Source organism: Lepisosteus platostomus, chromosome 3 (assembly GCF_059453375.1).
Source record: "Lepisosteus platostomus isolate fLepPlt1 chromosome 3, fLepPlt1.hap1, whole genome shotgun sequence".
Classification (NCBI taxonomy): domain Eukaryota; kingdom Metazoa; phylum Chordata; class Actinopteri; order Semionotiformes; family Lepisosteidae; genus Lepisosteus; species Lepisosteus platostomus.
Window position 1 is genome coordinate 44196516 of NC_142613.1, and position 26568 is coordinate 44223083.

The window sequence follows — 26568 nt, forward strand, 5'->3', positions numbered from 1 at the left end:
TTTCTGGGCTGAGGGATCTTGTGAGTCTGTGGCATTGTTTTCCTTTTCCAATGGTGCTACAATTACATAAGTATTTTTAATGTTTATATTATTGATATTCTTCAATTAGTATATTACATGCTGCACTTGCATTGGAACTCATATAGTGATCAACTAGTAAGTTTGTGATGAATTAGTGCAACAAAGTCATTGCTTTGATTTTTTTGTCATTTTTTACAGGCAAAAGAAGTGCATGGGAAAGTTATTGGAATATAATGCAGATGTAAACATTTGCAATAATGAAGGATTAACTGCAGTAAGTTTATTTTTAACATTCAGTAAGAGAAGTTATGCCTACTGTATGTTTATGAGGTTGTTCGTTATTTTTTTTAAAGTACAAATATAAAGAGCTTATCATTTACACAAAGCAGTGTATACAGTTAATAAAATGCATCAGAACAAGCTGAGCACAAGAAAAGCTGGAGCAGCTGGAGCTGGTGCTGATCAGGCTGGCATTAGGAAATGGTGTTGTTCCTCTCCATACGTATGAACAGGAAAGAATGGATCCAGATATAAATTAAGGGTACATCCGTCTGAATGCATTCCTGTAGGATTGCTTGTCAGCTGTTGATAACTTATTGTATCTTGAAAAACCTTGTGATAGTTAGGAGAAAATCAAGCTGGGACAGGTCACAAAGTCATAGTTGTCATGGGTTTTGAGGAACATCAGTGATAATTGTACCTGGCAGAACATTTATTGAATGTTTCTAGATATATTTGGCTATTAAAACATTACACATTCCCAGAACATGTGGAAATATGTGCTAGTTTGTCCCAGAGAGCATCAGTGGTAAAGAGGATCATGTAAAATCATTACATCTTAAATGAAAAGAATACAAAAGAAATGAGACATTTCTGTGAGATAAGAAACACATTTTACAGTATTTGGGGTATTCTGTGTTCCCCAAAACTGGACCTATAAATGCCTATAATAATAATAATAATAAAAAATGTTATGTTGTAATAGGAAGGTGTTAAATCTCTGTTTTCTGTTTCAGATTTTGTTTTAAGCCTTGCAGTGACTGGGCTCTGTAATTTAAAATTTCTTATTGTCACAGATGTTGGAGGTGATTGTGTGTTCACAGTTTTGTGTCCTTATTCTGTCATTCTCCAGATCCATTGGTTGGCTGTCAATGGACGAACTGAACTTCTTCATGATCTGGTGCAACATGTTTCTAATGTAGATGTGGAGGATGCAATGGGACAAACTGCGCTGCACGTGGCCTGTCAAAATGGGCATAAAACAGTACAGTTTCTGTTTTTTTATGACTGTAGAGCGTTTGCCCTAATTTTGCCTCTGTTCCTGAGAATTATTTAAATTCTTCAAAAGTACGGTTATTAAATTATGTATTATACAGTTTTATATGGGCCAGCAGCCATATCACCTTGCAGTTCTCAACTGGCAGCGCACTTAAGCTAAGCAGGGTTGAGCCTGGTCAGTACCTGGATTAGAGACCTCCTGGGAAGCTATGGTTGCTGCTGGAAGAGGTGTTAGTGGGACCAGCAGAGGACGCCCACCCTGTGGTCTTTGTGGGTCCTAAGGCCCTGGTCTAGTGGCGGGGACACTATACTGTAGTGGGCGCCATCTTTCAGATAAGACTTAAACTGAGGTCCTGACTCTCAGAAGTCATTAAAGATCCCCAGGCATTTCTCACTTTGAGTAGGGAGTTATCTCAGTGTCCAGGCCAAATTCCCCCCCCCCCCAGCCTTTACCATGGCCTCCAAATTGTCCCCATGTTTGATTGGCTTGCACTTGCCCTGCGATGGACTGACTCCCCGTCCAGGGTGTACCCTGCCTTGCACTTGTTGCTTGTCGGGTAGGCTCCGGCTTCCCACGACACCGTATGGTATAATGCAGTTTGGCAAATGACATGACATGATGACAATTTTATATATAATATAAAAAAACTATTAAAAATCATTATTCCAAAATAAAATCTGATTGTGATTAATATGTATTAGAATCATGAGTAGATGGGGAAGTTTATTCTTGGGCTGCATTCCACATTTTATATATCACTTTCATCTGCACATTTAAAGAATGGAACAAATTTCTATTGATATATGTATTTAAATAGTCTGAAGGCGTTTTGAGTGCAATATGTAGACAATGTTTCTATGTCTCTGTGATATTATGAAGTGACACAAAAGCACAATGCTGTATCATCTCCCTGTGTTGGGGTAGGTCAGCTTTTTCAAGCTTAAATAAGTGTAGTTGTAACTTTAATTATGGCTATCAGTTTTTCTTTGTTTTGTTTTAAAACTGTTTAAAGACCTGTCTGTTTGTTAAAAAAAATCACATTTTTCAGGGTGTGTGCCTGAAAATGATCTCCTGAATTAAATAGAAGTAATGAAAATAAAAATAAACACCCAGTGAATTCACAAATCATATTGGCAGAATTTCATAATTAAAATGCATTATTACCAACTGGAAATACCAAAACAAGCAATTATTTGTTAATTAGCACTGGCTTTATCATTTTAAAAACCTTCCCAACTTTTCCTAGAGTCCTTGTTGAGAGTATTTTTAAAATAAAATACAATTAGTGCATCTTGTCTTTTGATCAAAATTGTGGAGTCACTAATCACGTTTTCCTATAGAGCGTCAAGTAAATTCCTGTTCTTTCTTGGTTTCTGCACCAATGTTTTGGCTAGCTCCTTTAACAAGTTCTTTTAACAAGGTTCTGCAGACTGTTAGATGTAGCTGGTTTTAGATGCATGAAAACCAATTAGCAGTAATGAAATCAGTAGTGACTGTTTTTCATGGCTAATGAGAAAAGTTTAAGGTAAGATTATTTCAGATGCTAGATTTACCACAAAATTTATTGAATGCTGTTGGATTTAGTTTCCTCTAATGAAACGATAGCTTGCAAAAAGATAGGAAGAATTCACCCATGGATCATTAGAGGCACCTCTTTAATCTTTCTGGACTAACCATATGCTTATCTTGTGTTTAGTTTTTCCTCAAGGAAGAATTAATTTGCATTTGTTAAAAGGAGAAAACAGGAATCTGTATTTGTTTGATTACTTTTTTGTCTTTTTGTTGTTGTTGCAGACAGTGCTTTGTCTATTGGACAGTGGTGCAGATATCAACAGACCCAATGTTTCAGGAGCTACCCCTCTGTACTTTGCATGCAGGTATAAAATAAAAAGATCCAATTCTATATGTATGTGAGTAGATCCATGAACATATACAACATTGAATTTTGATTGCTAATTAGCACGGAAATCACTGACACAACTTGCACTCCTCTGACATGGAGTTTGTCGTTTTTTTAAGGGAAGGAAGTACGTGAAGTTATCTTTCCATGTACCATAATTTCCAGAATTTTTAATTTCCATTTCCAGAAATGCTTTATTTGCAATTTAATAACACTAGACCCTAAAATACATCTTCAATGAAGTTTGGAATTATTTCAAATGAGTCATGTTGTATCTCAAGATCAGACAATTGGCACTGGTCAGTTCATTATTATTGGATGCGGGAGAGTATTGGGCACTGTTATAATTTGACTTTAGTTGGCAACACCACTTCAGAAGTGGAAGAGGTTCAGTATTCATAATCGTTTTTCAGCTTTTACATTTTCTGTTACATGGTGTTTTCTTTTAGCTAAATGGATGCTAGATGTTAGTACATTTAAACACTAGAGCTATTGTAGACTGCTCAGAATCGTTATATTTCTGTTGAGTGCTTTAAAAAGATATACTGTACTAAATAACTTATTTTTTAAACTTATTTACTGTTGAAAATAAATAGTTCTGATCTTCTCAAAATCACTCAAATTAGTAACAGAACATTAAGTGTGCTTTTGGTTCCTCTGTAAAGTAGCTTAAAACATGTTGAGTTGGCTTCCGTGTTTCATGGTAAGGGTTCAGATTTGACACTGTCTCTATGGAGTTTGCGTGCTCTAATTTGTTATAAGGGGTTTGTCTGAGTTTTCTTTCATTGTTTCAAAAGGTCTCATTATTACGCCACCATGCATGTGGGACTGATATATGTATGCAGGTTCCGGGTGTCTCATCGAGGATATAGTCTTGCTTTGCATCTTGTGCCTGAGGGGCATGCCCATCCGATCAGTTTTGAAATGGTAGCCGTCAGCTGAGTATAATTTTGCACCTATTAGCACAGCGGAAGTTGTTTTTATTTTAAAGACCCCTTTCATTACTTGTCAGGAATGTAGCCTCCCAGGTTGAAACGCAGATTCCAGGACAAACAAATTGGTGCTGTTGTTCACAGTGTCACTAGTCAAATCTGCCCGTCTTTACACTGCCATAGCCCTTGACAGATGGCATTGTTCTTTCAAGTATGATTCTGGTTTTTGGCCACAAATAACAATGCCATTATGCAAATCGTCTTTATTGTCTCTCAGGACTTACCCCTAAATCATAGGTACAGATGGATCATTTCATCTGAGTGGTGGCACTGAAATGCATTGCCACAGGGAGGCCTATTGTTTTTATTGTTTATACCAGCATAATTTCAGGTTTAAACAGCCCCTCTGGGAAGGTGGCACATGTTAGGTTGCCAGGGAAGAATATTTGTTTTCTGTTTCCAGGACGAATTCTTTTAATGAAAGACTATGAATTCTGTGAACCACCTGATCAAAAAGCGAAGCTGAGAGGATGGGAAACACTTCATTTGGGATTTTGAGATTATTACTTTTGTTTCATTCAAACTCGTAGAGTCAGACTCCTCAATCCGTGGTAAAAAAAATTGTTACCGAGATGCCACTGGTGTAACACTTGGGAATTTGTCAGTGGTGTTGAGTTAAGCAGACTTTTGGCTACGGAGACAAAAGTTTACACTGTTCCACCATAGCATAGTAAAGTGAGCAACTATGAAGCTTTGTTTTCCTAAGGTTGCTTTCTTTTTTTGTGCAGCCATGGCCAGAGAGACACGGCTCAGATTCTGCTGTCAAGGGGAGCCAAGTACCTGCCAGATAAAAATGGGATCACTCCACTGGACCTCTGTGTGCAGGTGTGAACGTGCTGCAGAGTTCAGAGTGTCTTTTCTGCTTCAGGATTCTGTACTGTTCAATAAATTTATTTAGTGTTGAAGACTCCAGTGAATGGCCTTTTCAAGGAAGGACAGTTATTCTTATTTAGTCTGAGTGTGCCAGTATTATTGATGTATATATGTAGAGTTAAACCTAAACAAGAGAATATTAATTTGCTGCAGGTTTGCATGCATGTGTTTACAGTGTATGTACAGTATGTTTTTGAGTGTTTTTGTGTTGTTTACAGGGTGGTTATGGGGAAACCTGTGAAATCTTAATACAGCATCATGGAAGATTATTCCAGACCCTCATCCAGATGACACAAAATGATGATATAAAGGAGAACATGGTATAGTGCTTTTATTGATGAATTCTGTTTATTTCCATCAGACAAATATTGAGCTTACTGTATACAAGGTATCTGTATTTTATTTCCAGCTTCGTCAAGTCCTAGAGCATGTTTCTCAACAGAGTGAAAGCCATTATCAGAAGATTCTCACAGGCCTCGCTGAAGTTGCCACAACAAATGGACATAAACTTTTAAGGTACAAAAACCCAGTAGTCACACCCTGGATGCATGAGAATTTATCTGTTGTAATTTTGATTTTGGTATTGAATATTAAAATCAAATGTGTCCTGCCATAGCAAAAGTAGTCCTCATCTATAACAAATTCTTAGTTCTAGACGAGTTCGTCAGAAAGATCTTGACAAGTCATGATGCATAATAAATGTTTACTGATATTTATGTAGTGTCTTGTTAAAGTATTCACACTTTTCCTGTGGTGTCCCATTTTGTGAAATTATAAAATGATGCATACAATTTTTTAGCTTAATAGGTTTTTAAAAACCTGGATACTCAAACTGAAGACTAAGAGTAAGATAACATGCAGTAAATGTCAGCAACAGCTAAAAAGAAAATCCTGAAATATAACTTTTTTTCAAATTTACAACTTTTCCATTTTCTTTCAATTTAATTAGCTTTTTACTTTTTGCTTTGCTTTGAATGTGACTAGTAAGTTGTGTATATAATATTAATTACTACTTTAAAATTCAATGACTGCAAACTTTAAAGCAACAAAATGTGAAAACTGTGTGAGGATATGAATAATTTTGCAAGACACTGTACGTGCAGTTGTAGCTTTATACATATTTTAGCTATTGGCACTACATAGATAAGTTTTTGGCCATTGCCTGTATCTCCTGATTATTTGTAATGGTTTTTATTGGTTTATTGATAATTCTTCAAAAAATCCAACAACCACTAGAAAGAAAGGCTTAATGACCCTTATGTATGTGTGGTCTGGAGGTTTGGTTATTAACATGGATTTAGATTCTATTTATTGCTAAGCAACAGCACTTGAGAAATGAATTCAGAGACTGTAAACAAACTTGTCACAATAAACTCAAGATAGTGACTGCGTTCCACATTACATGCCCTGTACTTCTTTTCTAAATATAAAAGAACATTCTGTATGTCCTCTAGGAATTAATATTTTTTGTAAATGTCAGTAAGAAAAAGTACCAGTTATACTTTTCATTTGCTTTCTCATGTTGTCCTTTCTGTAGCTTATCAAGTAATTATGAAGCTCAGATGAAGAGTCTGTTGAGAATTGTGCGGATATTCTGCCACGTCTTCCGTCTTGGCCCTTCCTCGCCTAGTAATGGAAATGACATGGGTTACAATGGCAATAAAACACCACGAAGTCAAGTGTTCAAGGTCAGAAAAGTATATGACGTTAGGAAGAATGACGTTATTGGAGTTAAAGAGACGGGTTTCAAAGAGCATGCAAACATATATCAGACTTCTCCTGAACAGGAAGTAAGTTTTGGACCACTTCCCCATGACTATCTTAGTAATTGGCAATCATTTCAACTGGCGATCTTTAATCATTAGTTTTCCCTTCTGTCTTTCATATTTTCAAATTGCCTTTTCTGATTTTCTTAAATTTGAATATACTATGTTTGAAACACATGTAGTACTCCAGTTACTTGATTTACTTATCAGCTAGAACGCTGGAACTCATAGTGGATATTTAGTTGCAATTCCTAACATTTCTATATTGCCTTCTTGTAACATTTCTTCCAGTTCTGTATCATATAAATACTTATATACATGTTTAATTGTGATATTATCAGTAAAACGTTACAACTTTTATTTAATTGACCGTTGTTATTTAAGCCTTCCCCCTACTATTTTGTAGAATATTGCATAATCTATCAGCTGTAAAAATAGTTATATCTTTCCTCAGCATATATGATTTTGTCTCCTAATTTAGAGGACATAAATGTGTGTGTGTGTGTAACACATTTCAAAGCTTGAAATATGCAAGGAATGAAATGATTACTGAATCACATATCCTGAATAGGTTTCATCCTATGATTTTGAACGGTAAAGAGAATCTGAATTTTTAAATCTAGAAACCAACAGATCTTCAACCGTTTTTTATAGTTTTCTGTTCCTGTTTTTTTTTCATTTATTTTCTAGACCGTAGACCTAGTTTGAACAATTCTGTATTAAGTGCAGTGAGACATATCTTCCTGAAGAGGGCACCAATTCCTAAGCTTTAATTTTTCTATTCTGCAGGTCCTGTGCTTTTCATCTGATACTTCCCCTGTGTTATTCCTTGTGTATGAAAACCATGAAATTTTCATTTTTCACAATTAAAGTCTTAAAAGGATATTTTGAAATGCAAATGGGAGGCAAATACCCTAGTGTACAGCTAAACCTTATCTGTATAAATGGGCATTAAAGATTGAAAGGATACTCCCGTGTTTTTGTTTTGGGAATAGAAGAGCATATGTGGCAGTCAGCTCAAAATTGTCTCAAAAAGCAAATTTTCTTATTATCTAGTTTTAAGGGGTTTGTGACATGTCTTTTCTTTTTCCCTTAAAGCCTTTGGAGTTACTCTGGCACTCCCTTGATGAGTGGCTGGTTTTAATTGCTACAGAGCTGGAGAAAAACAAAAGGGATCCAGCTTCAGGTGCCAACAACATCACTTCCATTTTACTAAAGCAAAGAGAAGTTGATTCTTCTGCTGCGTCAGTGGTGGGTGACAATAACGCACGTCCTCAAGCCATCACACCTGCAAGCCAGGCCCAGCTGGATGCAGAGGTGATCATTGAGGCTCCGGAGGCCTATGCTGACGGCGAGGATGTCATATCCATGACAGCCAATCGACTTAGTGCTGTCATCCAAGCCTTCTACTTGTGCTGCTCTTGTCAGATGCCTCAGGGGTAAGAGCGTTCGTGAACTGTGGAGGGAATCCACTTGCCTGTTGAATGTTCTTTGTTCCCTGAAATAGTACTTGTAGCAAAAAATCTTGCTGTTGTGGTGTCCGGACTTTGTGTCATATAACCCTTCAGCCACAAGCTAGGATACAAATACAAGTGTCCGACACCAAACCAAAAGCAAAATGCAGCAGAAAGTTTGGAATCTGGTGTGTCATGCAGGGACTGACACGGACGCTGGTGCAAAAAAAAATCAAGATATTTTAAAGATGTTGTAAAAGTGGATAGTTTCTCTGTTTTGGGGTTTTCATTTCAGCATGACAGGGCTTTGCAAGTGTGCATTCGTAGAAATGATTACACTAAAACCTGTGATGTTACAAATCTCTTAAAGTTTCAAACCCTCAATGCATGTCAAATGCATTGAAAAGTAGTACAAACTTAGAAAACAATGCCTGAAGGAGAGTCAAATATAATCGGACTTATATTCATTTACAATACAAGGAAAGCTCTTTCTGGGGATTAGTCCTTAAGATCTATCCCCTAGTTCCATGGAGCTCAAGCCGCTACACCATTCTTTCTTTAGGAAATCTCCCAGCCGTCTGGTCAATAAGACAAGTAACTCCATACAAACCTGTCAATATCTTTCACTTACACCTTACGACACCACAGCATATTAGAAACTGTGTCAAAAGAAATTCATTAAGGACTGAAGTTGAAATAAGGCAAGGTCGTAGTGTGCTTAGAGTAGCTATATAAATATATAAATATGCTTTTATAACAGACTCCACAATATTGTATTAGTTGTTTTGGTTTCACAAACCTGAACGTACAAGTTTGAAAAACAGCTAATTAAAATTTTATATAATAAACTTTTTTAGAAACATATTTTGTGCTTGCATTTAAAAAGAAGATTGTGCTAAAGTCTATGCTGTTAACTTGAAACTTAAGATAACTGCCATATGGACTGTTTGACTGCCAGGTAATTAAGACTGAGATTCTGGCACCACATTTAGTACACAAGTGAATTCTCTAGTTCTCTAAGTTAAATTTGTATGTTTATTCACATTAAAATTCAACATATTTGGTCCAACTGTTTGATAAACAATCTAAAGCTACATTGACAATACAGGGCATCTTGGAGGTGATTGAATGTAGACCAGACTTTTTTAATACACTTTCATCAAAAAGGACTACCATTTTCTAATACTCAAACATAAATCGTCTAGATTTGTAAAAGCAATCTTCACATGCATATAAAAGATTACAAACAACAGGAAGCCATTTGGCACCCGAGTTTTTCTCAATACCTAGCAGCATGCTGATTGAAGAATCCAATCAAGCCATTACCTGATGCATCCCAGAGAATTATCTTTAGCAGCATGGTTGTACAGTTTTGCTCCATTCAATCTTGATTATCTGTGTAAAAAAGTATCTCACATTTATGATCTTAAATACATCTACTATCTCTGGTCTTTGGTCTTTGTTTCAATGATGAGTTTCAATTAGTAGTTGCAGGACTTTGAAATCTTTAAACTAATCTATTCATAATTTTATAGGTAAAAGACACAACATTTAATTTTATCCACTGTTATTTTTTTAACAAATTGAAATATCCTGCCTTATCCTATTGTTTGTTGGGTTCTGCTCATTCTTATATTGGACTTAGTGGTTATTGAATAATGTTTTTTTAATGCATCTTTCAGTGATTACACTGAATACTTTACATCTCTGAAAACAAATTCTATTGTATTTGAATTCCAGGTTTGTAGTTGTACAATACTTTATTTCCAATTGGTCTCAATTCAATAAATAAAATATTTAAGTGTGCTGAAATATATTTTGTAGAATGTGTTGCGAAGAGTATCAGACTTTGATGTATCAGGAAAATAATTTATTTAACCTTCTAAAGGTAGTATATTTCTTTTATTTTATAATATGAGCAAAAATGAATAGAATTTATTTTGCTTAATATTCAGGTATTGAAAACAATATTGCTGGTAATCAGGATGATTTTTTATTTTGATGTATTAAGAGTTACAGCATACAACTTTTCTTTAAGCATACTGCATCCTTCCTGAGCTTTGCATGGGTTGCATTTGTGAAAGCTCTAGATTTTTACATACATGCATTATTGCTAAATTGCTTTTAGCATGATTTAGCACTGATTTTTTCAATGTAAGTGCAGTTTTTCCATGTTATTTCCATGTTTTTGCTTCCTTATACAGAATGACATCGCCCCGGTTCATAGAGTTTGTCTGCAAGCATGATGAAGTGCTGAAATGCTTTGTTACCAGGTGGGTGTGCAATGCCTCTCCAGCTAACAGTGTAGAAAAATAAAAAAATGTAACCGTTTCAGAAGTCACAAACATAATATGTGTTTTGTTTTTCAGAAACCCCAAAATAATTTTCAACCATTTTCACTTCCTCCTCGAGTGCCCTGAATTGATGTCGAGGTTCATGCATATCATAAAAGCCCAGGTAAAGCACCCTTATTTGAATTCAGTATCTGTTGTGCTGAATAAGTCATTTTTTCTCCAAGATTAAACTCCTGTAATCTAAAACATTCAATGCTTATCCTTTGAGGGTCAAAAGACAAATCTATAGACAATGTTTATCAAATTTAAAGCTTAATGTCGGCTTTTTTCCTGCAACTCAGCTCTATTTAAAGTCAGTTATAATTGAAAAAAAAAACAATGTTTTATGGGCCAGCTAATGCTGAACAAACAGATCCCACTTTTCGCTGTAACACCTCACAGACTTGCAGGTGTAAAGTTATTAAGCTGTCATCTTGCCACAAAAAGGCTATCTATTTAAATCTCAAAAGGGCAGCTAATGCAGTTCACTTTCTGCAGGTGCTGCTGAGTTTCGCCACACATTATTCAGCCCTTTTACAAAGCTAGAGATAAAAGCAGATGTGTTAACAGTAGTGTGTGGGCTACCCCAGTTATTTCAATTACAGAAAAAGGGGAGTTGTTTAATGATTTAGAAAGGCGAATGATATGAGATTATATAGTTGCAGCCAAAATGTCAGGTACTAACACTGTGTATGAGTTAATGATTGGCTCCCATGCCAGATTGTTTCAGTTTGTGCTACTGAAAAGGTAGCACATACCCTCTACAAAGTTATGAGGCTTTTCTCATAGAATTTAAACTGGAGTTATAGTATTTAAAAATAATATTGCCATATCCATAGACGTTGATTTAAAGATATAGGTGCTATATATTTTTTGTAGATGTCATGTCATCTTGACTGAGTAAATGTGTCTCATTCCAAACAAATTTAAGTGAACACAGCCTTAATAATAATAATAATTGCTTACACTTATTTAGTGCTTTTCGGTTCATACCGCTCAAAGCGCTTTACAGGTAATGGGGACCCCTCCACCACCACCAATGTGCAGCATCCACCTGGATGATATGACGGCAGCCATAGTGCGCCAGAACGCTCCCCACACATCAGCTATAATAATAATAATAAACTTTATTTTATATAGCGCCTTTAAAGGTGGCTTCTCAAAGCGCTTTACAGGATGACAATAACAATAAATAAGAAGACTACAACAATAAATAAGAAAAATTTCACAAGACAGGACACAATTATAATTACAGCAATACAACAATAACAATAGAGGAGACCGTGGAAGATGGTATTAAGAAGAGCAGAGGGGTGAAGAATGGAACCAGTTAAGTAAAGGCTTTTCTGAAAAGGAGGGTTTTGAGTCTGGATTTGAAGGAGTTTAGAGAAGGTGACTCTCTAATATCCTTGGGCAAGGAGTTCCAGAGCTTGGGGGCATAGCAGGAGAAGGCCCTGTCGCCCATACAATGTAGACGGGCTTGGGGGACAGTAAGGAGGGCAGAATTTGAAGAGCGGAGGTTGCGAGGTGGGGAGTAGGGCGATAAAAGTTCAGACAGGTATTGAGGTGCCAAGCCATGTAAAGCCTTGTAGGTGAGCATGAGGATTTTAAAGTCTACGCGGAATTTGACCGGAAGCCAGTGCAAGGACTCCAGGATAGGAGTAATGTGAACACTTGCACTAGATCTGGTCAGGATTCTGGCTGCTGAATTTTGGACATACTGCAGCTTGTTCAGAGTAGATTTAGATACCCCAGGGAGCAGAGCATTGCAGTAGTCAATTCGAGAGAATACAAATATGTTGATCAGCTTTTCAGCCACAGTTAATGATAGCATAGGGCGTAGTCTTGCGATATTTCTAAGGTGAAAAAAAGATGTTTTGACAGTATGCTGTACATGTGGGTCGAATGTTAAGCCAGAATCGAATATAACCCCAAGGTTTTTCAATTTTGATTGGAGCTCAAGTACAGAGCCATCTACAGACAGGGTTACAGGACTGGCTTTGCGAAGTTGATGGGGGGTACCAATAAGCATGACTTCAGTCTTGTCACAGTTAAGATGAAGGAAGTTTTGAGTCATCCAAATTTTTATGTCAGAGATGCAATTAGATAGAATAGAGACAGCCACATCAGTGTCGGGTTTGGTATGGATGTATATTTGAGTATCGTCAGCGTAAAAATGAAAGCTGAGGCCATGTGATCTTAAAAGCTGACCAAGTGGGAACATGTAAATGCTGAAGAGCAAGGGGCCCAGTATTGAGCCCTGAGGGACACCAGACTTGACAAGACCAATTTCAGACCTGTACCCATTGAGAGAGACAAAGTGACAGCGATCAGTGAGGTAAGACTTAAACCATTTGAGGGCAGTGTCAGAGACTCCAAACACAGTCTCGAGACGAGAAAGCAAGATGTTATGGTCAACAGTGTCAAAGGCAGCACTGAGATCAAGAAGGATGAGTATGGAAAGAGAACCAGAATCAGAAGCTATTAGGAGATCGTTGGTGACTTTGACTAGGGCGGTTTCTGTGCTGTGAAGTTGACGGAAGCCAGTGGGGAGTGAGAAAGTCAGTGGGGAGGAGAAACAGAGTGATTAACCCAATTCATAGATGGGTTGTATTAGGAGGCCATGATTGGTAAAGGTCAATGGGAAATTTGGCCAGGACGCCAGGGTAACACCCCTACTCTTTTCGAGAAACACACTGGGATTTTTAATGACCACAGAGAGTCAGGACCTCGGTTTTATGTCTCATCCGAAGAACAGTGCCTATTTTCAGTATAGTGTCCCCATCACTATACTGGGGGATTAGGACCCACGCAGATCGCATCCTACTGGCCCTCCTAACCACCTTAGTTTTTCCCAGAAGGTCTCCCATCCTGGTAATGACCAGGCTCACACCTGCTTTAGTGGGCTGCCAGGGTGATATGGCTGCTGGCAAAATTCAGATCCTTTAAATAACAAATCTTAACCTGGTGTTGCAAATTTTTGCCTCTGGTTAAAATTATTTTGATTTTCCTAGTAGGAATGGTAATCTTGTAACTCTATGTTTTTCGTTGTATTCTACTGAGGGGTAATATTTTGCCAATTTTCTTGTTCTCTCTCACCAAGTTAAAGAAATACCTTTGAAGAAACATTTTGAAGAATCACTCAACATGCAACTTTTGTTTTGCATTATTATTCTGTACTTTTTAAATGTATTAATTACCACATTGAGTATCTCCAGAGCTCATTATTTAAAAGTGCCAGAACAGAGGCTAATTATTTGAAATTGAAATGGTTTGCTCCCTTCTCCGAAGTTGCGGATGGGTAATTAACATTTGCTAATGAGCTGTCATTTTTCATGTCCTTGTTTCCTACAGCCATTCAAAGACAGATGCGAGTGGTTCTATGAGCATCTCCACGCCGGTCAGCCTGACTCTGATATGGTGCACAGACCCGTCAATGAGAATGACATTCTCCTTGTTCACAGAGGTACTTTAATGATATGCATCTTTATTAGCATTTTTATTGTGCTGAACCCAGGACTCATCACACCTAGGATTTCAAATCCTGTGCTGGATCATTTAAGACATGGTTCATTAGCTTATTAATCAGGGTTCATTAGCTTTTAATTTTTGTCCCCTAAAATCTTCTTTGTCTTATTTAATTATAGAACACATATGTGTCTTGCAGATGCCCCCTTTAGCATGATGGTATTGTTGACTTGGCCCATTATTATGTTAAAATATTACAAGCATTTAAATATATATTTACATGACACATAAATGTGTTGCACACAATGTGTTCTGCAACTTCTCAATTGTAATTTCAATACAGAAGCTTTTCTTGTCACAATTCTAATGTCATTTTTTTCTTTAAAATTGCAAAACTCAAATTATAAAAAATATTCCTATATTATTGAGCATTAATTAATTTTTTTAAAAGTTAATCATTTCATTTGGAGGAAGGCATGTTTAATAATAGATTTTAATGTTTTGATATATTTGGTGTTTTTGTGGCCAAAACACCTTTTCCCAGCACTGGTTTCATAAGAATGTTCTGAGAGCCCCTGCTGAAGTGAACCAAATGCCAGTTATACCAGAAAACTGTCCTTTCATCGACGTACTGAACTGCCCTGAAAGCACAGTAAAAGCATTTTGTTTATTGCAGTCACATTTTTATTCCTTGATCACATGCCCCATCTATGTTGAGAACCAATTGCTTGAATTTTAATGAAATATAAAGGAGAGGAAAAAATTGTTTTGTTCTCTTATAGAAGAGACAACAGCACAATAAAAAAGAAACAATTCTAACATGAATTTCAAAATTTACTCTGTATACATTGAATGCATAATGAAGATATTAAGTCTCCAAAATGTTTCAAGTAACAACAAGAATGAACTAGGGGTGGGTGGTGTAACTGGTATAGATGGTATACTGGTAGAAATATGTACTACGATATGGACTTGGCTATACCGTTTATACCGGTAGAGAATTGATTTAGATTTTTACTTAGATTGCTCTGCCAGCATCGTTGCAAAATGGGGTTTGGAAATTTTTGCTATTGACCTGTCATAGTTTAAAATTCTGCCATATTTTAGCTCCAATTATGTAATTCTGAAAATGTTCATCTTGCTGATATTTGGAAATCTGATAGATTCAGAATTATTGATCTTTAGTGGTTCTGACGTCCGGTTTATGATGGATCTGAGGTCATTGTGGCCAATAAAAACACACAGTGTCCTCTTCCCTTTTCCGTGAAAACAAACGCACTTATTCGGTGTGCCCGTCTGCAAACACAAATATGCGGCGAAATGGAGAAAGGCAGCGTTAGCGAGATGGGAACAAGCGACAAAATTGTTGAAAAGAAGGGTGCTTCTTCGGTTGATTGGAAATGGTTCAGAATTTAAAAGTTGGACCACAATCAGAAAAAGAAGAGTCTGAGCAGCTGCTTCTCAAAATTAAATGTCCCAGTGTCAGTTCTGCAAAATAAAAATGTTCTTAAAATGTTTGACTTCTACTTCAGTTCAATGTGAAATTTAAATTTTAAAATTTTAAAAATTAAAGAAACAACACAGTAGCTAACCAACTGTTAATAATAACCTAATAGTTAACTCCAGGCAATAAAAACGTATTCTCCAAGTCTTGTACTATCGTTACTGTCTAAAATTAAAATTATACCGTGATAAAAATTTTAGGCCATATCGCCTAGCCCTAGAATGAACTATGTGAGAAACTGTAGGAAACTTTTAAAACTGTAGCAAGATAAATTTTCAATTTGCAGTTATACATAATTCCTTGAATATGAAACAGTTTTTATGCTCAAAATTGATTGAAGATATGTAGAATACCTATTTTAGCAAACATTCATTCAGTTGTTACTCTTTGACACTTGATTGATAAACCAACTGTTGTGTCTTCAGGTTAGGGCAAAATATTCATGATAACTTTACAGATCAGTAATTAAGTACTGGCTCGTAATTGCCTTGGATCCTTATATCATATGATACCATTTTGAATGTATTTTAAATGAAAGCATTTTATTTTTTTTGCTTTATTAGAATTTGGTTCAAGGTATACATTTGGTATACCAAGGTATTCAATGGCAGTAAATGTAGCTTAGCAGTGATGGTTCCAATACAGCTAGTCTTGTTTGTTGGGGAGAATTTCAGGAAGAGCTTTGTAATATTTTCCCTCTGCTTTCAGACCATTTACCAAATAGATAGCATTAGATTGGTCAAATAAGTTGTAGGTGAACACAATAGGCATCTTTCTTGCCTTATTTTGTGTATGCCTTTTAACATAGTTTAGAGTTCCAAAGTCTGCTCCCTTACCTTGTGTGAAACCTGGACAATAAGGAACATAGACTGCGAGGTAGTGGTAGGGCTGTGGGGTCATAACTGGAAGGTTGGAGATTTACCTTTCAGGTGTAGCAGTGCTGTTGTACCCTTGAGCAAGATACTCCATTCGCTTTGCTTCGGTAAATTGCCCAGTCTAAATGGTCACAATTCTTAATGGCTTTGGACAATATCATCACCAATTAAATAATACAGCATAGTAAGCAAGTGTACCTCTGGTAACCCAGTACTCAATGGTATAACAGGGAATAGAAGATATACCATCAGAAATATCTGAACAACAGTCCTGGCAGATTAAGACTGAAGCTGAATGAGACATCCTTGGTTTTCTTGCTATTGGATTGAGTCTGTACTCTGACAGGAAATGTCTTGGAAGCTGATATACAAAATATTGTCACATCTTCTTTTCTCAATATATTCCCCCAAGTGCTGTAGCAGCCATAAAATGGTGATGGGTGATGGGTGAAGGGTAGTGAAGCTCCTAGTCATGAACTGGCACAGAGGCACACTTAGGTTGAAGAAGAAGTGCATATCAGCAGTTGTAACTGCGACTGGGATCTGCCCGGCTCACCCTTTTTGGGGAGGGGGATAGGAAACATGCCCTAAACATAGTCTCCCTCATCACTCCCTATTGGGTAGCCTTGTGGATATCACCTTTCTGCAAGATATGGTAAGAGAAAACATGAAGAAAGGCAACATAAGTAAGAAAATTATGGTTCTTAATTGAACTGGATGCAGAAGAATATCTGGGATGGAGCCCAGCACTTTTAGGCTCCAAAATATCAACAGGTGGAAGTACAGTGAGAATGATACTGTTATGAAAGGCTCACCATGGCTATATTGTGCAGTACGTGACCAGATATCTTCCAAGACAACACTTCAGACACTACAGATTACATGCATAGGCTGCTGTGCCTATGATCTGGATATTCCCCCAACACAGTGATGGAGTTCTGAGGGGTTCCAAAGCTTCATGTCCTACTACTGTAGGTCCTTCCAGGGGTTTGCAGTCTGACTGCTATCTGGCTGTCAGTCTGATGCACTGCCTGATGGATAAGTGGGGTCCCTTTGCCTTGATAGAAGACTACAAGGAAGTTTTCTGTGCTCTCAAGGAGGTTCTCTCCCTGCCTCTAGTTCTGGCTGACCAGCACCCTGACCGCACCCTGCTTGTGATGAGCCCCTACTTCTAGACACCAGTTTCAGTGTTTTGGGCACTGGGGCAGTGCTTGGTGCAAGGGCAGTCTGATGGACAACAGGTGATAGTCTACTTCAACCAGAGTACGAACTATCCCGAATGGAACTACTCCATCTCACACCCAGGAAACTAGATGTATCTCCAACAGCCTAAGGGTGCTGCTGTAGGCAGTGAGTGGAGAAGCTTTCACAACAGAATTCCTCTGGACTAAATAATTCAAACCTGCACTTGGGCTCTCGGTTTGTTGGGCTTAGCCCCCAATGCAAATAGTTAAGATTATTAAGATGTGGTTGCCCATGTTTGTGGTTATGGTTGATCAATTCACTCTGCAATACTTTTTGTTTGTCCTGCAGTGCCATGTGCTTGCCTATTGATGATGTCATGGCAAAGAAAAATGTTTTGATAGGATGCATACTCCCAGCAGAAAAAAACACAATATTTAGATTTATTAGTACAGATTGAGATGTTGTTTTAAAAAAATACTTTATGATAGTCTTCCTCACAAGTATTAGAAAACACTAAAGAATCTAAAGAATATCAGTTTTGCACAAATATATATATTTTGCAACTACCATAGGGGACATTGTTCAAGTATTTTAATTGTGATTTAAGAAAATAATATCAAAGTCATTGCCATTCCAAATACAAATGGCCTTGGAGATCGTTTTGCAGAAGCATATTCAGAATTTCCTAAATTCTTTTCAGCTGTGCTTGACTGACTGCATTATGGAAATGAAATATGTTTAATTGGCAACAGGAGGTTCTCTCAGTGATTCTTAGGGCATCACACACGTACTCTGTAGAACTATTTTATCTTTGTGGTTTACTAAGCTAAATTACCATAATGTCAGGTTGCCCTCTGTACCATAAACACACTTAGGCAAGACATAAAGCCCCTTGGAAGTAAACAAGAATGTCCTTTTCTAGGTGAGTTATTGATACATATGCTTGTGAAGTGAGTCATTCTTTACTTACCTAAGGCACTCAATAATCTTAAAACATCACACTTACATTGTAAACCCCATGGTTGCTGTGCATGGCTGGTGCCATGGTTTTATTTACATAGGCCTGAAGCCAAATTAGCAGAGTCAATAAACTTTTCTTAAACAATATTTCAAACCAAATATTATATCTGACAGGGACTGAATTGGAGACAACAGCAATGTGCTGGTTAGGGCAAGGCTCTTAATTTTATCCAGCACTTTTTAAAAGATTAAAATCAAACATTTTTCCCTAAATTTTTTTTTCTAACAAAATGCCTGCACCCCAAAAACAGGCCCCCCAAATTCTCAGACTTACACATTCTTACACCAGTACTCATAGGGGCATATCTAAATTCTTCCTGATACTTTATGATTTTCAGTGGGACAAGATCAGGGCTTGTGTTACAGGTACCAGCAATACAAGCATGGGATCACCATAACTATAAATATGGAGTATTGAGAGGGCATTAGCTTCAGTGTTTTCATTGTAACTCATTTATTCTAAACTAACAAAGTGACGTACGCAACAAAGAATAGTTATCAGCTCCACTGCTACATAAAGACAAAGTTTGCATATATTCAGAGATGACAAACTCGAACATCACATGTAACATATAAATATATTGTAACGCTTCGGGGTTCACGTGAGGCACCCTCGCCGCTGCTGCATCACGTGGGCCCCCCACCGTCGGGGACTTGAACCCGGGCCTCCGGCGTCACTCAACAGGGACCCAGCCTCTTGAGCCAAAGTGAAATCTCCCGTCGGCCCAGCAGCTGTGGCAACTGCTATTCACAGGGGAGGGCGTTGACGTCACGGCTCTGGTAAGCCAGCTCAGCTCTCGCAAACAATGGAGGCCGTATGCGTTACAATATTATTACTAACCTGTGAATAAGAAGTATTGAGAGGAGACGGTTAGCTTCGGTGTTGTCGTCGCCCCTCATTTATTTAAACTAAGAACATGACTTAGTAACCCTTCCTATGTCTGCTCTTCTAAAGGAACGTTTCCAGTCTCAAGATGCACTATAGTGAATTGAAGGAAGGACTGAACACATATGCTATTACCATACCATGAATCAAATCTTATCTACCCCTTTCACTTGCATGCAATCTCTTGTTATATGTTCAAGCATAACTTTTGTTATCTGCTTCTTAGAAATGTTCTTTGTTCTGAATGTTTCAGTTCCTGCAGTTGGTACCCTCTATTTTACAGTCTGCCGCTGTGGATTTGCTTTGCAGCTCATTTTTTCTTTCACAAAACTTTAATGAGTGCATGCTGTTCTTGCAAGCTTTGAAAAGTCCAGTGTCACCAAAGTTTCAGTGCCACCAGAGAGAACAAACTGATATGAATTTGGTGTATATTAGCAGCTTTCAGTAGCATATATGAACCACAGTTGTTGCAAATTAAGTATGAATAGCGGATTGTTTCAGACATTTCTCAAGCAGTACTATATGTTATTAAGAGTATGTTTCTCAAAATTGAATGTCAAGTTGAGAGTATGTTTGAATTGACTTGCTTCAGGCTGCTATTGCAGTACTAAGTCCACTCTTCTTACTGCTTTCAGATTGTTGTTTTTCTTTAAAACATAATCACTGCACATGCAGCAGTCGGTGAAGTGCTCTCTCATCCACTTTGTTTCTTTCTGTGCTATGGCTAATTGCTGGCAAGTTCATGGTTTTCTAAAGGGAGATATATGATTTCATGCTGACACTGTATGCATATTAAAAATAGAAAATTCATAATCTAATCTCTTCAATATAATATATTTTCTTCACATTTAATAATATATGAAAATTATTGGAATACCTATTTTCTTCTGTGGTTTGGGATTTGAACGATACTATTTAATAAAATATTAGAGTTTTCCACAATGTGTTCTGATTGTACAATATTACTTGTGACTGTAATATGCAAACAATTTCAAATATCATAAGAAATTGTCTCACTGTAAACTGGGTGAGAATTTTTTGTTTGTTTTTGGTAGCTCTTTGCATGATTTATGGAGTTATGATTCATTTGTAAATATTTCAAAATTGTTATTGTGCTATTTAACATAGAAAGATGCTATCTTGGCAGATAATTCATATTCCAAGAAGGCAATCCAAAGACTAAAAACATTTCCAAGAACTGTTGAAATGTGGTTACATTTGACTTCAATTCATATACTGTGTATTTGGTTAAAACGGTAAATGCAGTGGGTTAATATATTTTGCATGGAAAGCTTCATAAATGACAAGTGGTTGTGTTCTAATACAGTATGTCTGAATATTGCCATAAGCAATACTGTGATCCTGGCATATGTTATTACGGATGACTAAAATGTTATGGATGAGGGTAGGCGTGCAAAGTATTTACATACTGTTTAGCAGCAAAATTTGCTGTCTATGTTTCTGACCCTCAAGCTGAGATATAGAACCCTTGGTACTCAAGCAAGAAAAACCAGCAGACACAAATGCACAAAGAATAAAACAGAAAAAAATCTATTCATCCATTTTCTAGCAACTTCATCCAGTACAGGATCCCGGTTTTTGCCGGAGCCTATCCTGGCAAGCAATAGTTGCAAGGCAGGATATACCCTGGGTGGGACACCATTCCATCACAGGACATGCACAGACACAAACAGACACACACACTCACACCAGGTAAGTTTTCCCAGAAGCTTATTAACCTACCAGTATGTCTTTGGACTGCGGAAGGAAACCGGAGTACCCAGAGGAAACCCACACAGATCTCCACGCAGATAGTGCCCTAAGAATTGAACCCAGAACCCAAGTGCTGCGAGTTTGCAATGCTAACCACTTTGCCACCCCAAAGGGTTCTTTAATAAATTAGTACCTTATTTAAAGAATTGAAGATGAAATTATCGACTAAATTTATTACATTATTACATTGTTCTTTAAGTGGATTTCTTCCTGGACAGACCTTTATAGAAAAGATAGAGATTTTTTTATTTAAAAGCACTGAATTTTGCTGGTCTAATTGCTTAGCAAAAAATGAAAAGTTCCTTTTTGTATTACTGCTGGAAATATTTTAGGACTTCTCTTGTGTGGGAGATGCATATTTGACTTCCAGGGTTTAGATCAAATATAATAGATTGTTAAAATATTTAAGAAAAGTAAACTTCCATGGTTACTACAACCACTTTTTATTTAATTAGGCTAATACTTTAAGAACATTGTGCTTGATTCAAAAATCAGATATTTGCATGAGTTTTTTTCTTAAATATCCTTCTGAAAAACAGTGTTACAGCAAAACCTAACATTTTAAGCATTCGACTAAATGTATCCCCAGGTGGTCCGGCAGCATGTAGAAAGACCCCTAATTGGGATGATTAAAATTAAACTTTAACAGGAGCAATTATTTTTTATTGACAGTGCACTGGGAATAGAGAAGCCTGTATTGTTTCATTTTATCTTCAAAGTGTATCAATGAACATTTCATATGTAAAAGATTAGCTTCTTATTGCTACATTGTTATAAACATTACAGCAATGTACTTAAATGGTATTGTTTCATTTGAATAGTTTTCGTTTTGATCACCAGAGAACCCTCATTTAAATAAAAACAAAGCAAAAAATCAGTTAGCTGTTTTATTTTGCAGAATCTATTTTCCGGAGCAGCTGTGAAGTTGTGTCTAAATCAAGTAATGAGAAGTTGAAGCAAGGGATTGCAGTGCGTTTCCATGGAGAAGAAGGGATGGTGGGTAAACACACAGAAAATATTCTGAGATAAAGGACAATTAAATGAGATGACATGCAGGGAGTTTGCAAGGCTGAGTCAAGCCGGCAGAAGCAAATTTAGGAAATGACAAAAAAAAATTCAAACAAATTAGCCCATTTTCTCTGCCCTATGATTCTATTTTTTTCCTGTCACAACACCTCAAGGTTTGTTTGGAAATAAAGGCACAACAGCTAAACCTTGACGTTTTAACACTTTAATATCTAGTTTCAGGAGCAGTTGGCCATATTGCGTTGTGCTATGTTTGTACTTCAGTGAAATTAAAAGGTTGTATAAGAAAACACATTGGTAATTAAAGTAAAGCAGTAATGCTTAAAGAGCTGATTTGAAAAAAGGGTAAGATACATTAATACATACATAGTTGATTCTATTGAGGACAGCATGCTATAGTTTTCATTCAGAATTCAGATGCAGTAGAATAATGAGGAACTCGGAAGTATACTGAAAGCAAGAGCTTCCATACAGGTGAAGCTCATATGTGACTTAAGCAAATGATATACGATGCTGGGGGCCATCTATAAAAATATTGTTTGCATATGGAGAGTTTAATGAAATCTGGGGGGCATTTGGCATTTATTGACCAATACAGCTTAACAAAACACATACTCCAGGATTGTGATATCTGTACAAGGTACAAGGCGAAACAGGCAAGCAGCTGCAAATTAAGTAACTGCAATTTCAACATGGGGCTCAAGCAGCCAGTTTAATCAAAAACAGTCTGCTGAGAACACCATAGAGTGGGATACCATAGTGGGGCTCATTTTCTAGAACAATGCCGGAGACTGCTATTTCCAGCTCCAACAGCCGGGTGTGTGTTTATTGACTTTTCAATAAACAGAAGAATGCTGCTGCATCCCTTCTACTGAATTCCAGATGCTGGTAGCCTCTAATCCACAATGCATACAGGTTGTAGTGGATGTACATGGTGGCCCATCACCCTAATCATTGAGTTTACTTTGCTGATTCCATTTTGTGTCCACTGCCTGAATATGTGTGCATGTAAATTATGGATTTGTACAAAAATGTTAATGTAGTACAAAGCTGGTGAGCATAGGAACAGAAACTACATCAGAAAGTACAAGTGACATACAGTTCACATTTAAATTTGAATGTTTGAATTCTTAGCTTTTGATGAATTTATTCAAATATGTAAAGATTCACAATGGCCTTCACCCAATTTACTTCAATTTAAATCATCAAAGCCCAAATTCAGAGAATCCTTCAACTTTGTAGTGTAGTTATATTGTTGTTGAGATAAGTAATCTAGGTCACAAGCTAACTTGGAGGTCATCAAATGAAAGTACTTTCAAATCCATAATTGCAAAGCTAGTTCCTTTCATGACACAGCATTAATGAAGGTAATGTGGCCAATGTATGTAATAACTCACTAGTGTAGAAGTAAGGAATGCTATGTACTGTGCAGAATCCAATCCCGAATGTAGGAGAATTACTTATAGAGGGGCTAAAGAACCCAGCTGGCTCAGGGATCCCAGATAATACCTTATGTTATCATGTAACTTTTCAGAAGGGTATAGCCAAAAGAACCAAAACTCTTTCAACTGCAAAGCTCAACAGAAAAATACAAAGCAATCCAAACCCCCTCTGAAGTACATGGGATATGTTAGATTTCCTAAGCAGCAGTCGGCTGGAATGGATAACAAAGGAGAGTCTTTTTTCCTTATTGCTTTGGGGCTCTGTCTTCAGGATCCACATGCCTTTCAGATGTCTCTTACTTTCTGAGGGTCTGCAGGGGGTATGAATGGTGAATGATGGACACACTGTTTGCGCCCTGTCTTTGATGGTCTTTGTTCTTATAACATTTTGATATCCTCTGTTGCCAGGGCCAGGGTGTTGTACGTGAATGGTTTGATATCCTGTCCAATGAGATCATTAACCCAGATTATGCCTTGTTTACACAGTCTGCTGATGGTGAGTTTGACTAAACTGCTAAAGTTTTATTTTTTAAATATGTTTTTTTTTACAAATACCACTGTAGCTGGTCAGGAACCATATTTTTTATTCAGTGCCTGGAGTAATATCTGACCTTGAATTTGGTAGGTCTAATGCTAGGCTTCTGTTTATAATATAGTAACTTTAACATGTAACTTTTAGTGAGTACTGTCTCTTTGGGTGACTGCAGTAAAACATTAGAAATTCTTTCCCATCTCATTCGTTAATATGGAGGGAAAATGGCTGACAATGATTGAACACCACAGATGTTTGTATCCTGAACCATAATCTTTAGCAGAGAAATATGAAATGGTTCCCTGGTGGGATGTGTCAGTTTATGGTTATCTACCAAAGGATGTTACATAGTGCCCTTAGCAGTCTTTTATTCTTGTTTGAATAGAAATATAATTAAGACTTGTCTGCCATTTAGAAATTTACATCTAGAACTTCTTCCAATCTTTCACAGTGCCAGGATTGTTCTCTGTATTTTTCTCTAATTTTGGGTTTATGTGAGAGATTCCAGCAACATATACATAAGGTAAAAAAAAGGTTTTTGTTCATTTTGTTTAAAATGTGCTAAATAGAATTATTTATGGTAAGATATAAAAATCTTAATGTAATATGAGATGCACATCTGCATCGTAACTAAGTGTCACAATTTCATCTCAGTATTCTTACACTGCTGCCTATCTTTAATTTTAGTCAACTTAGTTGACTAAAATTATCTTATTCTTAGTTATCTTATTTCTTTCCTTTCATGTAGTTTGTGTTTTCACTTGCTATTTAATATTTTTATGAATTGTGCTCAGTGATGTAATTTTCTCCCGAATATGAAAGTATTTTTCATTTGTATTTGAAATTAAAATGTTCTAAAATGCCTTAGGCATTGAAAAGTACAAGAATTAAGAAACATATATTAGAAATACAAGCTACTGCATGAGCATGAAATTATTTAATGGAAGTGCTTGAAACTTGGCTAAATGAAAATGATAGAAATGGTATTCTGTTAAATGAATAGGTGCTTATATATTTAGAAAAGATAGTCTCAACAGAAGAGGTAGCAGGAAAGTATCAAATGTGTGAAATATTCTGAAAGCATTGGAATGTAATGTAAAAGAAAGAAATGTCTCATTTATTTTTATGAGAATCATTAACATAAAACAAAAAAAAACTTTATTATACTGTACAATAACCCCAAAATACATGTACATAGGGGAACACTAAATAATGATGTATATCCCCTATCCTAAATAGTTTGGGAAAGCCTGCTAAATATACAAAAGGTTGGATTTAAAAGACAAGTGTAGTTAAATTATCAGGTATCGTCATTTTTGTTGTAGCCAATAACATGCTGTGTCGTTTTGCTGCATAGAAATTGTGATGTGTAAACAGTGAGACAAGTGTGTACAGTATGTGCTGTAGCGTGCAGCTTCTGATCAATATCTACTGTACATATCAATATCTTAACAAAAGAGTGGAGTTAATAATTACAGTGTCTGATAATAACAAAAATGCAAACAACACTGAGGATGAAAAAGCAAAAGAAGACAATTCTGTGGCAATGCTACTGATATTTTATAATAATAATAATAATATACTTTATTTTATATAGCGCCTTTAAAGGTGGCTTCTCAAAGCGCTTTACAGGATGACAATAACAATAAATAAGAAGACTACAACAATAAATAACCATTTTAAAGATATTAATCCATATATCTGTATTTTGCAGCACAAACAGTAGGAATAAAATGTAATTTGAGTGAATTAGATTTTAATTAGTGATTGACATGGCTTAGCTACTACAGCTGTTCATATTGGCTGCTAACATCTAATTTACCTTGAATTGCTGTGATCAGGTTTTTTTGAAGAGTTTAATCAATTAGAATAAAATATTCCCAAATAACAAGCTTGATACTAATACGAGTCCAATTTGTTATAGTAGTAAAAAATAATAATGGAGGTTTTGAAATTGTTGGTGCTTATAACATATATAAACGCTCTACAAAGTTTGCACAGCAATGCACTCCAATTATGCAGTGTGGAGGTAACACTGGTGACTATTTCAGTACAACAAATTTGATCAACATAATCATGGTACATTACTTATGACTCATGATTTTCTAAAGATGTGAATGTCAAACACGTCAAAGCAGTTATCTTTGCTTTAAACACTACAACATTCAGAGGACTTTCTTTGTGAAGACCCTGGGGAAATACAAATGAGCATGTATTATTTTAATGAAAATGAAAACTA

At 36.5% G+C, this 26568-nt stretch overlaps 1 protein-coding gene across 3 annotated transcripts in view; it reads left to right on the plus strand.

Moving 5' to 3' along the window:
• Positions 1-26568, plus strand: part of hace1 (HECT domain and ankyrin repeat containing E3 ubiquitin protein ligase 1) — a 59060-nt gene that overhangs the window by 11647 nt on the left and 20845 nt on the right. For 2 of the 3 annotated variants that reach the window (XM_088625704.1, XM_088625706.1), the window contains exons 5-17: positions 220-295; positions 1154-1285; positions 3095-3177; positions 4921-5017; positions 5284-5385; positions 5475-5581; positions 6603-6855; positions 7930-8270; positions 10490-10558; positions 10655-10742; positions 13973-14084; positions 22228-22325; positions 24206-24293. In XM_088625704.1, coding sequence (XP_088481830.1) covers positions 220-295; positions 1154-1285; positions 3095-3177; positions 4921-5017; positions 5284-5385; positions 5475-5581; positions 6603-6855; positions 7930-8270; positions 10490-10558; positions 10655-10742; positions 13973-14084; positions 22228-22325; positions 24206-24293 — 1646 coding nt within the window. The remainder of the gene's footprint in view (positions 1-219; positions 296-1153; positions 1286-3094; positions 3178-4920; positions 5018-5283; positions 5386-5474; positions 5582-6602; positions 6856-7929; positions 8271-10489; positions 10559-10654; positions 10743-13972; positions 14085-22227; positions 22326-24205; positions 24294-26568) is intronic. The other variant, XM_088625705.1, reaches the window with a different exon arrangement.